Source organism: Prenolepis imparis, unplaced genomic scaffold, assembly GCF_030444845.1.
Source record: "Prenolepis imparis isolate NDT839.2.m4 unplaced genomic scaffold, iyPreImpa1.0 SCAF_3, whole genome shotgun sequence".
Classification (NCBI taxonomy): domain Eukaryota; kingdom Metazoa; phylum Arthropoda; class Insecta; order Hymenoptera; family Formicidae; genus Prenolepis; species Prenolepis imparis.
Window position 1 is genome coordinate 6,442,716 of NW_028141161.1, and position 16,627 is coordinate 6,459,342.

General features: G+C 34.6%; 1 protein-coding gene across 13 annotated transcripts in view; it reads left to right on the plus strand.

Annotated features, from left to right (window-relative positions):
- Positions 1 to 1,185: 1,185 nt before the first annotated feature.
- The window catches only part of LOC145933929 (uncharacterized), a 44,436-nt gene continuing 28,994 nt past the window's right edge, over positions 1,186 to 16,627 (plus strand). The window contains exons 1-4 of one of the 13 annotated variants that reach the window (XM_083033989.1): positions 1,186 to 1,648; positions 2,787 to 3,229; positions 3,823 to 4,849; positions 7,896 to 8,890. In XM_083033989.1, coding sequence (XP_082890115.1) covers positions 8,267 to 8,890 — 624 coding nt within the window. In that variant the 5' untranslated portion in view covers positions 1,186 to 1,648; positions 2,787 to 3,229; positions 3,823 to 4,849; positions 7,896 to 8,266. The other 12 variants (XM_083033988.1, XM_083033990.1, XM_083033992.1 and 9 more) reach the window with 12 other exon arrangements.

The following is a 16,627-nucleotide window of genomic DNA, read 5'->3' on the forward strand; positions in this document are numbered from 1 at the left end:
CTACCTTTTATAATTAGGAATATCCCCTGTACTAATTTTTAGGTCCTGATTCCTAAGGTAAATGGATTCTTTTGGCGCCTATTTTAAAATAGGATATTCTAAAAATAAATAGAAAATTCTTAAAATAAGAATACAAGAATTTTTCAGTTTGTGGAATAGCGGGAATTGAGAAACGTATTATGTTATTTATTAAAACCTAAAATGCGTTGTGCGTGCGCGATAAGAGTCGGGAATGTGGTAAGCGATGTTCGTGTCGTAACGTTAATTAGCGCGTGTAATCGTGTAATTGATCGTGTTTTCCTGATTGATTTGTAGTCCGTGCGTGCGTGAAAAACGGGGAAGTTGGATAAAATGCTGGGGATGGCAACAGCGGTGACGACAGTTGGTGAGTAAATTTAATAGTTATATCAGCTTGATTAATTGTCCATTCATAATGACACGAGTGCACAAAGAACGAATAACATAAGAATATTTTTTGATGCTCTTTCAAAACGCTTTTAAAATGCTTCTCTTTTGAAATAATGACAAATTCAATTCAAATTATGTTTCGCGTTTACGAGTATAAGATATCGATTGAAGATAGTTTAAAAACAAATTTTGATAAAAGTGCCAACCATTTTTTAAAATCAATGTGAGGGTGAAAGTGACAAAAATTTTCCGGAAAAGTGGTTATATGTATAATGCATCCTTTCGACAGTATTGCGCACGAGAAAAAACAGAGGATTAAGTTTGTCGTTTTAGTTCGAAGGAAGTGAGCGATAAATAATTTCAAATTTTTCGTCTAGTAATCCACTCGACTCTTTCTTTCTCTCTCTTTCGGAACTCCTCTCTCCATGCCTTGTACTTCAATTTTGCACACACTTATCCGGTATAGGTTTTTTCATTCCTTTTATGTGACGGAGAATCGCGAAGGTGTACAGCGACCAACGCGGCTGAGTTGTGTCGGAGGTTAGAAGGAAGCAGTTTGGTTGGGAAGGGATGACGAGAAGGTAGGTAGGGAGGGTAAGAGGGAGGGAGCCGACAGACCGGCAGGTAACCGGAGGGTAGAGGGCAAAATGTGGGCGGCTGGCGCGCGCTAGGTCGGAGAAAGTAAGGTGGGGTTGGTTAAGGGTGGTGGAGGGGTGGGGGGGCCGCACAGGAGGTGGCAGGCTCTACTGGTGCGTCAGAGCCTGCAGTGAGCCCGGCAGTGAGGCGAAACGTTGGGCTCCGCGCGGGAGTTTCGTGGCCGCCCGCCGTTTCTCTCGAGAGAGTCGGGGTGCCTTTTTCCCACGAACCATAATCTACACCACCGCGTCACTCCCTCCCTCCTTCGTTATCCCCCTCACCCAGTCCCTTCGTCGGCTCATCGGTTCTGCGGGATTTTTCTTGTGTGCACGCAGCGAATCTCACGCACTTTTACGGTTGTTTTGTGAAATAGCGCTCTCCGGTACGCACGCATATGATTGTCGGTAGGCAGATCTTTTAAGTAGTTTTGGGTAGAGAAAGAGTGGGTCCCACGAAGACGCGGCGCACGTTGGATCGCCGCGGATGCTGCGAAACCGGCCGGAAGATTTCAACGCTCTGATCGCGGGCATCGAACGATGCCGAGGTCATGAATGATCGCACGAATGACCCTCTTCATTTGAAATATTCGGATATCGTTTGATTTGTGAGCAACAAAGATGTGCAATTTCGCGTGATAAAATTTTTCATATTTTTGTGTGACAAGTGCTTAGAGCTTTAATTTCGTCGGTTGTCATATCACAATTATTGTTGTTTAAGATTGTTTGGCATCGAGACATCGCGTTTTCGAAAAAAAATCTATTAATCTATTGAAACTTACATAGAATATATGACTTGTGGATCGAAAATTGAAAAGGAGAGATCGTGTTATTAATCATAGTTAAATATTTTTCTGAAATTCATCGGATGGGCTGTTGCTAGCTGGCAGGAATGAATAAGACATATTTTAATGAATTTTTTAGCAGTCTATATGAAAATCTCGCATATGTGAGAGACGAATAATTAAAAATTTTTATCGCTAGCGTAAAGATATTTAATATCACATGTTTGAAGAACTTCTTGAGGAGAGACTTGCTCTCCACGAGAGGAGAGCCTAGAGCCTTCGAGGTCGAAAGTTCACGAGGACTTCGATTGCGGCTGTTCGCGTACGCGTGACTGATTCTGATGACCTTTGACGTTGACGATTTATTTAGTCTTAATTACTCAACTATATTCAGCTTCAAAAATTTATTTATAGATGAAATCATCTTTTTACTTTTACGCAAAATTAAAATGACCTAATTCCTTCTCATCATATCGGGTGTTTAAATTTGATTACGTAGATATTACGTTCCACTTTGATATAAAATTCAATTACGTTGCCTTGTTTTTCTATAGAATAAAAATGTAATAAATTGTAAAATTTATTAAGAAACTTAATCATCCAATTATCATTTCTGGTTTTAGTTGTAATCAGAGATCATGATATACATATATCAGAGATTAATCGATCTATGACAAACAATTCGTCAAATCTAATAAGTTAATATTTTTAAATTGGTTTAATCTAATTGCTCCAACATTGTTGCTGATATTAGAAATTTTTTCCTGCGAATTTCATTGGAAAATTTTAAACTGATCAGGCTTATTTAAGTCTAAGTTAAGAAGAATGTTACAAGTATTTGTCGTGATACAGCTCGTATTTCATTTCATTGAAATTCGTGAAATTTGCATTTGATTTTACGGTAAACCGATTAATTGCGATCGTGTACCAATTCGGTTCCAATTCATCTAATCGCGTCTAGGTTAACGCGTCTCAACGAGGAGATCAATCGATCACGACAGGTCAAATTCGCCGTGGCACCTCATGGGATAACGTGGCTCGATGCGAAAGCGGGGATGCCGCGTGTGTTTCCCCTGTCCGCGAGCTCTCTCACGCACCGCCAATGCGGCTGAGATCGTGCGATTCCATTGGCTGCTCCCGCGCCGTGGTGTCGGCGATGGGTACGTCCAGGTTCGACGCTTGTGCCCGACCGCGGAGTGCGCGTGTGGATTTCTCGCTTTTCCCTGCGAGGAGCGTTCAACCAGTTTGGGCAGGCAGATGATCGCGCAAGGAGAGGAAGCGTAGAATATCTCCCACACACTTATATCGGGGATAAGCCTGAGTGACTATTCGGTCTTTTCGAATTATCGCGGGCTCGTGTGTTGATGGTGTTGACGGCTTGTTGAGATTCGAGATTCGCGTGTGGTTTGTATTTTTTATTTCACGTGCAAATGCGCGAATAGTGCGTGTAGTTTGATATTTATAGCGAAATAAGAAAACCTTCGCGGGGATTCAAGAATTTATATATATATATATATACAAAAAAAGGGTAAAAATTTTAAGAGGATTTAGTATGCCTAAAAACAAATCGAAAAGTCTTAATAAACATGAGTCCGCAAATAAACCGTTTTTGAGATATTTTTAATTTAATTTTTTAAAATATTTTTTTATAATTTTTATTTTTTGTTTAAAATTTTTATTTTTATTATAATTTATGTAGAAAAATAAGTTGGTATTTTACTTTATCTTAAAGAAGATGCTCAAAATGACCTCCTTCCACGTCTATGCAGACCCTGCATCTTCGCAATATCTCAAAAATGACTTACTTGCGGACCCATGTTTATTAAGACTTTTTAATTTATTTTGAGGCATACTAAATCCCCTTAAAATATTTTACCCTTTTTTTAAACACCCTGTGTATATATATATATATATATATAGAGAGAGAGAGAGAGAGAGAGACAGATTAAGAACCGTGGAAAAAAGAAAGGAATCAAAATTTTTGAAGATTTGAATAGAGATCTGGAAAGTGTGTGTGTCGTCGTGAGAGTAGAAATTCTGAAAATCTAAGAACTTGAGAAGCTCTCTCAATATCCGTTATGAAATCTTTGGATGCACTGACGGTGACAAATTGATCGCGAGATCTATAAATAATTAATTATCGTATATTTATAACATAGATCTCTTTAAGCTTATAAATATTAACACAAATTTAATGAATCTTGAAATTACTTAGACAATTGTTGCAAAAAAAATATTACAATTGCACAAAAAGCATTGTATAAATGCCATTATATATTAGTCCTAAACCAATCTATTTATGAACTATACATATATATACAAGGCCATTTTCCTTTCGAGATTGATACTATATTTCAAAGTCATGCCGGTCTCGTGCTGCGTCTGGCTTTGGGCCAATAAATGTACGAAATTGAGAAAAGCAGGTGAAAGACAGATAGATCGGAGAGAGGGAATGGTGTGTCCCATCAATGAGAGAGCGCGGATCCATAATAAATAATATCGTGTGACGTGATTCTTTTTATGACTGTGTGCGTAGCAAAATGCGACTTAACGACGCGACATTGTCACATCATCATCACGCTGGTTGAAAGAGATCCCTCAACCGATGCGGGGGTTAATGTAAACAAAGGCGATTGGTTTTATGGAAATGAGGGAAAGTGCAATGTTTGTGATATTTTTCGATTCGCGAACGTCGGCTTTACCTGCAGGAGTGCATTGATCCGGCGGTGAGGTGAGAAAAGGGGAGGCGAAGGAGAAGGAGAGCGATCGTGTCGCGACGGTATTCTGGAATTTGCGCAGGACAATCGCGTGAAATGCGCATTGTATCAAATTTATCATCCGATTTAGGATTTAGGATTAGTTCTCTCGTTTAAGATTACCTGTTTTATTATTTCATTCGTCTTTGTGATAGTATAGTGATGATAGTATAGATAATATAGCGTTCGCGATTAATGGAAATATCGCGATTTTAACAAATGCGGTTCGTGACAGGAATATTTACAATTTCTAAAATACAGAAAAAAGGTTGTTAATTTGACTAAAATGTGTCTAGTTTGTTAGAATATCTTTAGTTGAAATACTTAAGTATTTCAGTTAAATACTTTGTAACATATTTGATTCAAATACTGAAGTCAAACAATTAAGTTAATACCTAAATATTTTAGTATTTGATTTAAGTATTTACTTAAATATTGATATTTTGACTCAAATATTTAAGCAAAATGCTTAAATCAATACTTCAAGACTTTAATATTTGACTTAAATATTTACTTAAATATTGATACTTTGACTTAAGTATTTATATCAAATATATTTAAGTCAAATATTCGTTACGAAATTTGATTTAAATACTTAAATATTTAAATTAAAAAACAATAATCAATTAAACGCATTTAATTTAACTTGCTTAAATAGCTATAAAAAGTTAATAACTTTTTTAGTATATATATAAATTAAAAGGAAAATGATTATGATTGGTTGAAATCGCGCCGATTGTAATTTCAAAATATAATTTACTTTAATTGCCATTTATTCGAGGATCTTTGCAACAAGTAAGATGATGATAAACTCTTCTAAACTCTTCCTTTCAATAATCGAACACATTTTATTTCTTAATAATATCTTAATATCAATATATGATAATCGATAATCCTCATGTTAATTTAATATATTCTCTCATATTTTCTCCCACCTCTTTCTCTCTCTTTTTGTTTTGTGTGTATGTATGTAGTTAGCTTCGTCTTTTCTTTGTAAAAAGAATCTCACCACTTCAAACGCGAAAGTTTGCCACAGTCGCGTCGTCGATTGGCGCGAGAAATATGTCCAACAAAAGACGTTTATACATAGGCGCACGACTTATCTCTGACGAGAGAGACCCTCGGCCATTACCACGTCAATTTCCAGATATTTTTAAGGGGATCGATAGTCGACTGTTTGCGGTTCTTATGCATCTGGCTCACGCGCGCATCGACCAGAGCATGCAAGCGCCACGGGCATTTTTTAAAATCCTTTTGCTCTCTTTGAAGCGTTCGACCCTTTGAAGCACGCCTCTTTAACTCCTTAGAGCCTATGAAAAATACCGGCACTATCATGCATTAGTGATCGCGCCAGTGTGCGTTGCGTGTATATGTGAACTTTCAACAAGTTTATTAGCCATAAATTCCTCCTTATGTGTTTAGAATGTGAATTTTTTCAAAATTATTTGGGTGTACTTTTTTTGTAGAAATGAATATTAATTTTTTTTATTCTGGGTTAATTTTTCACGCCTCTGTTAAGAGATTTACTCAGTGCCGTAACTAGCTTTTTATGTGCCCTGGGCAAGGTTTTATTTTTCAATCCCTTAATTATTTTAGGGGAAAAATAATAATAAAACGAAAACGATGTAACAATTGTTTATAAATAATTTTTGTGTACACAAGAAATAAGATAAGATATATATAAGATCATTCATATTTATTTCATATTTATAAATAAAAATAATTATTTTAATTGCACTTTTCTGGCTTTCATTGCAGCAAATTAAATCATCATAATTAATATCTTTAATAATATTATATTCAATCGAAATTATGGAAAAATTGGATAATCGTTCTTCTCCAATTTAAAATTAAAAATTTGAAAATATTATATTTGAACAATTTTTTTGTTCAGTTTCATTTCAAGGCCCTCTCTTTGTTCTGGGCCCTGGGCCTGTGCCCCTGTTGCCCCTGCCTAGTTACGGCACTGGATTTACTCAATGCTCGCTCTAATGATACTACTTGCATAATTAGCTTTAGATATTTTTTATCGATGAAACATTGATATTTCGTCGCTATTACGAGGTAACGTAATCATATCTCGAATAATGCAATTGTGTATACAAGCAATTTGTAAAGTAGCCTCGGAGATCGTTCTGTGAATCTTCTTTGCATGGGACGGCTGGCGTGTGACGTTTCTCGAGAGGTGGAAGTAATTTCATTTTTCCCCTCATTGCGACCGTTTTTTTTTGTTCCGGCTTAGCTTCGTTCTTCCGTGATAGTACCTTTATTAATAGCACGTCGTAACAGGAATTAAGTCTCCCTTCCTCCCTTGCAGAGTAAATATTTATTTTTTATACTTCTCCTGCGCCCTTTTAGCAAGCGGTTAATAAGATCGTTAGGTTAGGTTAAATTATTTTGAAAAAATTGGCTTGCAGATATATATCTTCATGCGATAAGATCTTTTCGTTAAAAATGTGTGTGTGTGTGTGTGTGTGTGTGCGATGATATCTCTGATTAAATATTCTAAATTGTGGCTCCTGAATATCTGCATATAATATGTATTTGCTAAATTATATAATCCCTAAATTGAAACCCTCTATTACAGCCCCTAAAATGATTTCTTTGATTATCTAAATCGAAGAAGAAAAAACTATTTAATTAGAGCGCCGTGAAAACATGTATTAATTAGATTGATTTGTCTTAGAACACAGTGCAGCAAAATATTTTTTAAGAAATGTATACAACATTGTAAGCTCTTATTTGAGAAGTAATATTGCAATCTTCTTTTACACACACACACACACACACACACACACACACACACACACACACACACACACACACACACACACACACACACACACACACACACACACACACACATTCGAATGGTGAAACAAGGATTCCGCGAGAAATGAAATAATTAGATTTTTATTTGAATATTTTTTTTCGAGATTGTCTCGCTATTTTATATGTTCTAATTAAATTTTTAGAGATCAAGTATAAAAATAAATCGCTATAGTACTATAGATCTATAGATTGAATTATTATCGAGTAAAAAGTTAGTATCAAGAGGGAAGACATAGTACTTTTGCGCGCGCGCACGTTTGTAAATGTAATCGATAATTTTTTACAGTTACTATAATTGAAACTATAGTTGGTCATAGCTTGATTAATCTTATTAGCAATACAATGAGTTTTGATAGTAAAATACCACTATGTATAGCGACGTATAATTATTACTATCTAGAAATCTGTCTAAAAATAAGCAAAATTTGAGATAAAATTTTTCGAACGAGGTATTCATAAGTAATTTTATTATAAAATAGCAGAGCCACACAAGATGCATTATTCTGTAGCATTCGACCAATCAGATGCCCTCTCCGAGAGAGAATCAATCCAACATTTCATCAGTGCGCCAAAGATCTCTTTCCTAGCAAAATTCGACAAACCTCGATCTATCCCTGTCTCACTAACTTCGCCGATCTCTTTCGTTCAGTCAATGGTTTGACTTTCGCCGCAAAGCAAGACGTCGGGGAAAAAAGCGACGGAAAGCTCCGAAAACAACATCATCGGGCGACGTCGCTGCGAGATCGGGCGTTAGGGAACGCGAGTGCAAGTGCACACACACGCTACAGTGGTATCCGGGCGGGGGCAAGGGGGTGCGGGGCCGGCAAAGCCTTGTGACGAAACGAAGGATTAGATGGTGGAGGTGCTCGGAGGCCGGGCTAGGGAGCCTACGGGGCCTACGCGCAGGGCACCTCGCACCTACCCAGGGCCAGCGGAGCTGCAGGTGCGCTGTGTGGGCCCCCGCGGGGACATAGAGGTTGCCTCAGGGGTGAACAGGCCTCAGCTCGAGGCGGACTCGAAGGATCGCGGTACCGAGTCGCGCGTACCGTTCAAGACGCTTGCCTGTGTCCTCGCGACACAGCGTCCTAAGAGGAGTCAAGGACGTTCCAAGCTTGTCGCGCGGGTCACACAAAGCGCGACGAAGAGCAAGGAACTTCCGTCGGAGGAAGTCAATCCGACGGGAAGACAGAAGAAAGCGGAGAAGGACGTCAGTCCTTCGCAAGAGGGGCAGCTCGCGGCTAGATTCGAAGACAGGTCGGAGCCCAAATCGGGCTCCCGCGTAAGGAGCGAGGCTGGCGAGCGCAATGTGGCAGAGCGGCGGCATGGGCACCCATGCGGCCAACAATCCATGGATGAAGCTGATGGGCATTGTCCACAAGGAACGGAGGCACCACGACTCGGGGTCCACCGCCGCCGCTGCCGCTTCCGGGGTGCAGGGTTCAGCGACCACCGGCGGCAACGATCGAACGCTCAATCAGTAAGTTTTTTATTTTATTCCAATAGAATTTCCTTCGGTATACTTGTTATATATACACAGTTTTTCAACATTTTATTCTATAGTATATATAAATTAATAACACGCTATATATATCAGTATCAGTATCTGTTTTTCTCTAATGAAGTGAGCTGAAATGTCCACGAAACGTTGGAATAAAACAAAAAGTCTACGCAGTTAAAACCCGAAAATCAATTCTAATATATAAATTACTATAAATAGCTCGCAATTAAAAAAAATAGCTCGAATTTTTTCAATTAAATGTGAATAAAATGTTATCGCGTTTTTTTCCAAAATTAACCGCGAAAAATATTGGAATGGTTTGTTCGCTGAAGGTTATCGATGATACTCGGAGTAACAAAGCGAACGCAAGATGATTGAAATTCGATGGGTTCGATTTGCCCGTTGAAGGGCTGACGAGAGCAAACACGGCGTGTCACCAGACGGAAAGAAAGGCAGGAGTAGTCTCGTGCAGTTGTAGACATCGCTCTCTTTTACCCATTTCCTGTCATTCTCGATCGACTTGATTACCGCGCAAATTTTTCACAAGTGTTTTGGAATTTCGGAGAACGAAGGAATTTTTTAATTTGACGAGTCAGTTGTTCGATGTTAGATATTGATATTTGCTATGCATTGCAAAGTATTTCTCGAAGTATCTTTTTATAATGAGAAACAAATTTTTTTTTAAACAAAAGAAATTTTATTTTAATAAAAATATCATTTATTTGATGAGTTTTAAGAGTTTATTTATTTATATTAAGAACTTTTAAAATGTCTTAATTAAACTACTTAAACTATTCAAATACATTAAAAAATGTTGATGTGCTGTAAAACAAAGATAATTCTGAGGAAAGAAATATATTCTTTGTATTTAAAACAATATTTGAACAATATATAAATATTTTCTAAAGGAAAAAATATGAAGAAAAAAAGCAAAAAAAAAATATATATATAAGATTAGAAACAGTAAAACAATTTAAAAAAAACACAATTATTTTAATATTTTTTTAATTGAAAAAATAATACTCGAGAAAAAATGCTTTTATTTTATTTAGATAAAATCATATATAACTAATCATATATATGATCAGATCAAATTTAGCGCAATATAATTTTATAATTAGATATGGTTGTATCATAGTTATATTAATGTTGTAATTTGCTTCTCAAATAGGCAGTCAAAGAACAATTTAGATTTATCAAATTGTTTTCAACAAATTACTTTAATGTTACAAATTTCCTGTTGGAATTGCATTGGAAATTAAATTGATACTATACTTTTTTAATCTTAGTAGTCGCGCTTTATAAGTTTTATATTCATTTGTAGTAAAGCCGTGGAATATGAGAAAGATATTGTATAGCGGTAACTGAAAGAACTTATATAACTTGATGATAGCATATATAATCAAATATAGTAATTTTTATATATAAAAAATTTTTTTTTATTTCTGAAACGATTTTATTAATTTTAGCCTAATATAAACTTATTTAATAATTCCTTTTTCATTAAGCATCGTAGAAAAAATGGTTCAAACTTTTCGACTTATTTTTCATCAAGAAATATCGTTATGTAATTAATGGACGTGAATTAACTAATATCCTGTACATGTAATTTATTTTAAAATTATATTTTGAATATTAATTTTTCTTAAAAAATCGTATTAAATAAAAAAAAACATTTTTTTCTTGAAGCATGTATATTCACTAATTTAGAAAATATTTAGCAAACATGTAATTTTTAATCAAATATTTTTTATTTTAGTTTTACAAAATATTTATTGAAATATTATTATATAATATTTTTTTTATATTAATAAAACTAAATTTTTCATCTTTAAAAAACAATTTACTTTATTTAATACATAGTATTATATATTTCATAGAAGTATTATTTTAATGTAAAAAGTATAAAAGTATAAAATATATATACTCACAAGGGACATGTCACAACTGTCCGGAACCGATTTGATTCTTCTTCAAATATGTTGTTAAATACACAAATCTAAAAGACACGTATTTTTTTATATGTGCGGATATTGAGTTTTAAGAGGTGAAACACCCCTTTAAAGAAAAACGGTATTTTTCTTTAGGATCGAATATCTGGTAAACTATAAGAGGTAGAAAAAAAAGACGTACAACAAATTTTAATGGCTTGAAGAGTACTTTAAAGTTATACAAACAAAATTTTTTTATTTTGAAAAAAAAAAATTAAGTGATGGGGGTATTTAAAAAAAAATAAAAATAAAAAAATTTTGTTCATATAACTTTAAAGTACTCTTCAAGTCATTAAAATTTGTTGTACGTCTTTTTTTTCTACCTCTTATAGTTTACCAGATATTCGATCCTAAAGAAAAATACCGTTTTTCTTTAAAGGGGTGTTTCACCCTTTAAAACTCAATATCCACACATATAAAAAAATACGTGTCTTTTAGATTTGTGTATTTAACAACATATTTGAAGAAGAATCAAATCGGTTCCGGACAGTTGTGACATGTCCCTTGTCAGTATAATATAAATATACATATTTATTATAATATACATATTTATTTAAAATTTAATATTTTTGTTACATAAAGAATAAACAATTATTTCCATTAAAAATAAAGATTCAGGAAAATATATTTATTTTTCTTAATTGTTTTTCTAAAATTCTTAATTATATTTATTTCGTTAAATAAACTTTTTCCTCAGTGTATATCTACTTTGTTTTATACGCACCAGACTTTTAAATCTTCTAATCTTTTCTGTATGTTTGATAATTCCATAAATTCTCTAATAGATTGTCATATAATTATTGTTATAATTGTATATTTATGTAATACGTTAAATTATTATGAGAGAGTTACAAAAATTATGTATTATTTATTATTGCTTATCTTTCACCGAAGTATAATCAGTACGAACTTTGCATGATGACGTCGGTAGGATGAAACAAACAGCTATGATGTCGACAAGAGAAACAGTCCCCATTCCATTGTTGTTTCCGTTGTTCTTTCATTGTCGCTTTAGTTGTTCTAGACAACTCTGTCTGTTGTTCACCTCACATTTCCCGTCTATTTTCGCGATTCGCGAGTTTCGCTTAGGTTCTCACTTAGCTTTCCCTGCCTCTTCTTCAAGTAGACTCGTTAGTCTAAGCACGTCGGTCGATTTCGCTTCTCGAAATCACGGCAACTTCAAATTGTACGGTTCAGATAGACATGGTCGTTGGTCGTTAAGAGCGTCTTTTATTATACATATATTTTCTTACGTGTTTAATTAGATTTCTGATCTACGCTTAGAATACAATACATAGTTGATTACTATTAATAAAAATTATTAATTTTTTTATATTAATAATAAAATAATTATTATCAATTTACTTCATAAAATGCTATTTAAAATAATAATATTAGTAGCATTAATTAATTAATAATATGAGTTAATAATATTAGTTAATAATAATAAAAATAATAAGAATAAATAACATAATTTTAAGGTTTATCCATATCTTTGATTCTATGTAAAATTTCTATGTAATTTAAAAATTCTTTATTGCATACATACATTTAATTTTCGCTTCATGAATTCTTCAATTTGTGAACGCTATATATTTATATACTCATATTTATGTATATTTCTGAAATCTTTATTATTTCTACCTTCACACACAGTTTAAATCGCGAAGAGAATGACAACAAGTTTATTGTTTAATTTCAAACTAAATAAATGATAAAGAAACAATAAGGATCGTTTCTTCATCTAAAAAGTCGCTTTCGATGTTGACAAATTAGGTTAGGTTAGGTTAGGTTAGGTTAGGTTAGGTTAGGTTCTTCGATGAGCAATTCTCGTGAGCGATTTTCTTCTGCGTGGAATTTCAATGATGACGCAAGAGAACATTGAGTAAATGTTCTTATGCCTGAATAAGATTCTCGAGAATGTACACAGTCGTGTTTCAAGCAGTTTGACTGCAAACTGGGAAGACAATATGGTGAATAAAATCAGTTTGGGATACCGCGTGCACACTTTCGTATGCTGTCGAAAGATATTAGATGATTATTCGATTGTTAAATGTTCGTGCCGATGATGATGATGATGTAATATATTTTTATCACTTTTGTATCGATTAGCAGATTCCAGACAGCACAGAATGTCTAATGGACATTTGATCCAGTTTTGATTTTTATTTAGTCCAAACGTCCATTGATATAATATGAACATTTTAACGAATATTTATCATTATTGGACGTTTAAATTATATTCATATTTAGACATTTTAAAAATGTTCATTTGACGTACCCATACAACACAGAATATTTCAATTATATTGCAGCAATGTTAGAATAATCTTACAAGTTGAGACGTAATAATATTATGGAGAGACATTATAAGAACATGTAACTGTAATATTTTATGAGAAATGTTTATAGGTATATACAATACCTTACCTACACCTACCTACTTTAAAAAATACGTTTAATGTTCATTCGAAACAATTTATAGTCTTTAAAATGAACATTTTTCGATTGTCCAGAAAAGTAACACTGGACATCTTTAAAATGTCCTAGAGATGTCCAATATGGATGTTTTAAATACGTACTAAACATCCAATATGTATATTTTTAATACGTTTTTAAACGTATGTTGTTGTGCTGTCTTGAAGACACAACATGTTCCGAAAGAGCACGGATTCAACAGATTAGGTATGGTTTATAAAAATCAGAGATGATTTTTTTTCGAATTATATTGTACGTAAAATTTAATTAGCCAAAAGATTTTTTTGGAAATAATTTTTCTAAGAGTAACTTAATCTAAATATATGAACTGAAATTGATTTTATTTTATTTTAATTGCGATGTAGCGATCAGCTGATGATACGTTATGTAAGCTTCGTTTTCTCGCGTCTTTGATGATTCAAACGTTTGCGTGGGTGCGTGGGTGAGTGGACTCTCGGTACCGCAAAAAGAGCAAAAATGATCGCAAAAGGGGGATGTATGCTTCCTTTTCTATCGTTTTACGCGAAAAACAACGTTTTGTAATCTCTCACTTTTATGAACTTCCTCATATATGAGTCTTTCCGATCTGATTTTACCAATGGAATTATATTATATATGAAAATATTTTGACATTTTTTCAAAAATCAAGAGAGAAAGAGATATACAGGATATTCCATTTTAACTTTGCCATCGAAATATCTCGTAAAGTCTAAAAGATACGAAAAAATGTTTCAAACAAAAGTTGTGTGGCTTCAAGGGGGACATAAGATAGTGGAAAAGATTTGACCTTGCATAGTCATTTGAAGGTCACGTGAAGGTCACCGTCAATTGCTTAAATGAAACCTACTACTTTTCTTTGCATATTCTTGTAGCTTATCTCGAGAGCTTTCCAAAACCCTATATATGAGTTGAATTTCGTTCAGAATTTCCTGAGTTATAAGGCTTGAAAGTTACAATACCCATTACTCACGATGTACCACGCTGAGGTTGCCTAGTCGGATTTACACCTCTCTTGTGTTCAGAGAAAGATTGGAGAATGATCCAGCCAGTGAAGGCAAAATGGGTGGTTGATCCAGCCAGTAAAGGCTGTCAGAATTGACAGTTTATTCATAATGAAATATTATAAAATCCTTACTAAGAATAATAGTTTTTCTTAATCACTAAATATGCTTACAGTAAACAGTCAAGAGTGGTGTAAATCCGACTAGGCAATCTCCGCGTGGTACATCTTGAGTAATGGGTATTGTAACTTTCAAGCCTTAAAACTCAGGAAATTCTGAACGAAATTCAACTCATATATAGGATTTTGGAAAGCTCTCGAGATAAGCTACAAGAATATGCAAAGAAAAGTAGTAGGTTTCATTTAAGCAATTGACGGTGACCTTCACGTGACCTTCAAATGACTATGCAAGGTCAAATCTTTTCCACTATCTTATGTCCCCCTTGAAGCCACACAACTTTTGTTTGAAACATTTTTTCGTATCTTTTAGACTTTACGAGATATTTCGATGGCAAAGTTAAAATGGAACACCCTGTATATATATGGCGTAAAAATTGTAGAATGATCATTAGTTGTTACAGATTAGTGTATATGATAGGTGCTAATGATAGATTCGTCGAAAATGTTTGGCGGTCGATGAATTTATCCTGTTTCGCGGCCGGAAATTGAGACAGGGACTGGGAAAATCGCATTTACCCATTCACCAACGAAAATGGAACGGTGCAACCTTCCGTCATGCATTTGTCTCTCATTTGAGCTTGGTGAAAATCTATGCGTCTGTCCATCTCCTCGTGTGGTTTCGCCGCTGTCTATTATTTTCCCACAAACAGTTGCGCGCGTTGTAAAGTTTGCTTCTCGCTCTAACGTCCATTCATTCATACGCGATCGATAACGATATTCGTGATAGTAATGGAAAACGAATGTATTGGATAGAATCAAGAGTATGTTAAAATATCAGACTTGTGAAAGGGTTGCTTCGCGTATTGGTAGCGTATCTCCTATTAAAATCGCCTAATCTATAATCACACGCAATTCTATATTTGATATCAAATATATATACAGGGTGTTTCATTTTAATTGACGCATTGAAATAAGTGGAAAAAGACACGTGGGATTGAAAAACGTTTGAGACAAAAGTTGTATGGTTCGGAGGGGGAAATAAGATGGCTATCCGCCGAAAACACGTGAGAGGCGAGGGGAGCCGCGCAATTGACGATTCGTGAGCATTATTTCGAAGTGTCATATCTTGGGATGTTCTCAACTTAGCAAGGTTGATGACCAGTGTTTTGAAAACGCCCTGATCTCAGCTAGAAGAATATGTGATAAAAAATAGTAATTTCCATTATAAAAATTCTTGGTGACATTCCTGTGACCTTCGAATGACTTTGAATACAAAATCTGGTATAGCCATCTTATTTCCCCCTCCGAACCATACAACTTTTGTCTCAAACGTTTTTCAATCCCACGTGTCTTTCTCCACTTATTTCAATGCGTCAATTAAAATGAAACACCCTGTATATATATATCGAGAAAATAAACATCAAATATATATCCAGAGTTAAATAAGTCTCGCACATATTGATCAGAGATTTGCTGAAGCCAAGACTGTAGATTTCGGTGGATTCAAATCTGATTTAAAAGTTAGAATTTTAGATTTTTCATGCTCGAACATGATCGATTCTAGAATCCATGAAAGTTCGTCTCCGATTATTTACTACAATTTTTTCTAATAAATAAATTTTGCTCGATTTTATTGCGAAGAATATCTCTCTCCCTTTGCTGCGACGTTTTTTAAAACTCGTCGCTCGTACAAAAGTCCCTTATGAAGGAATTTGTCTTCCCTCCGTGTGCTCTTGACATTATTCGTGCGGATTTTCTCAAGCGTTTTTTTGTTAAAGTGAATCGCTTCATATACCGGGTGATCAAAAGGAGGATCATCGTGAATTTTTAAATAAGAGCGCGTTTGTATGTTAATGTTTGTTCCTGTCATATGCTTTTGGAAATTGACGAGATTCGCTCGCTCGAAGCACCCGATATATACGCGGTCGGAATAAAACCATAAGTGGGACGCTCAATTGATTAATAATAGCAAGGAATGAACGAGTTATTTGTACGACCGCGTTTTGTTACTATTAATCGCTCTATTATTGCGATTGATACACACATTACGAGAAGATATAATAAAAATGATGTCATAGATTGACGCTATGATTATCATAGATGTATAACGAAATTGAGATAATTTAA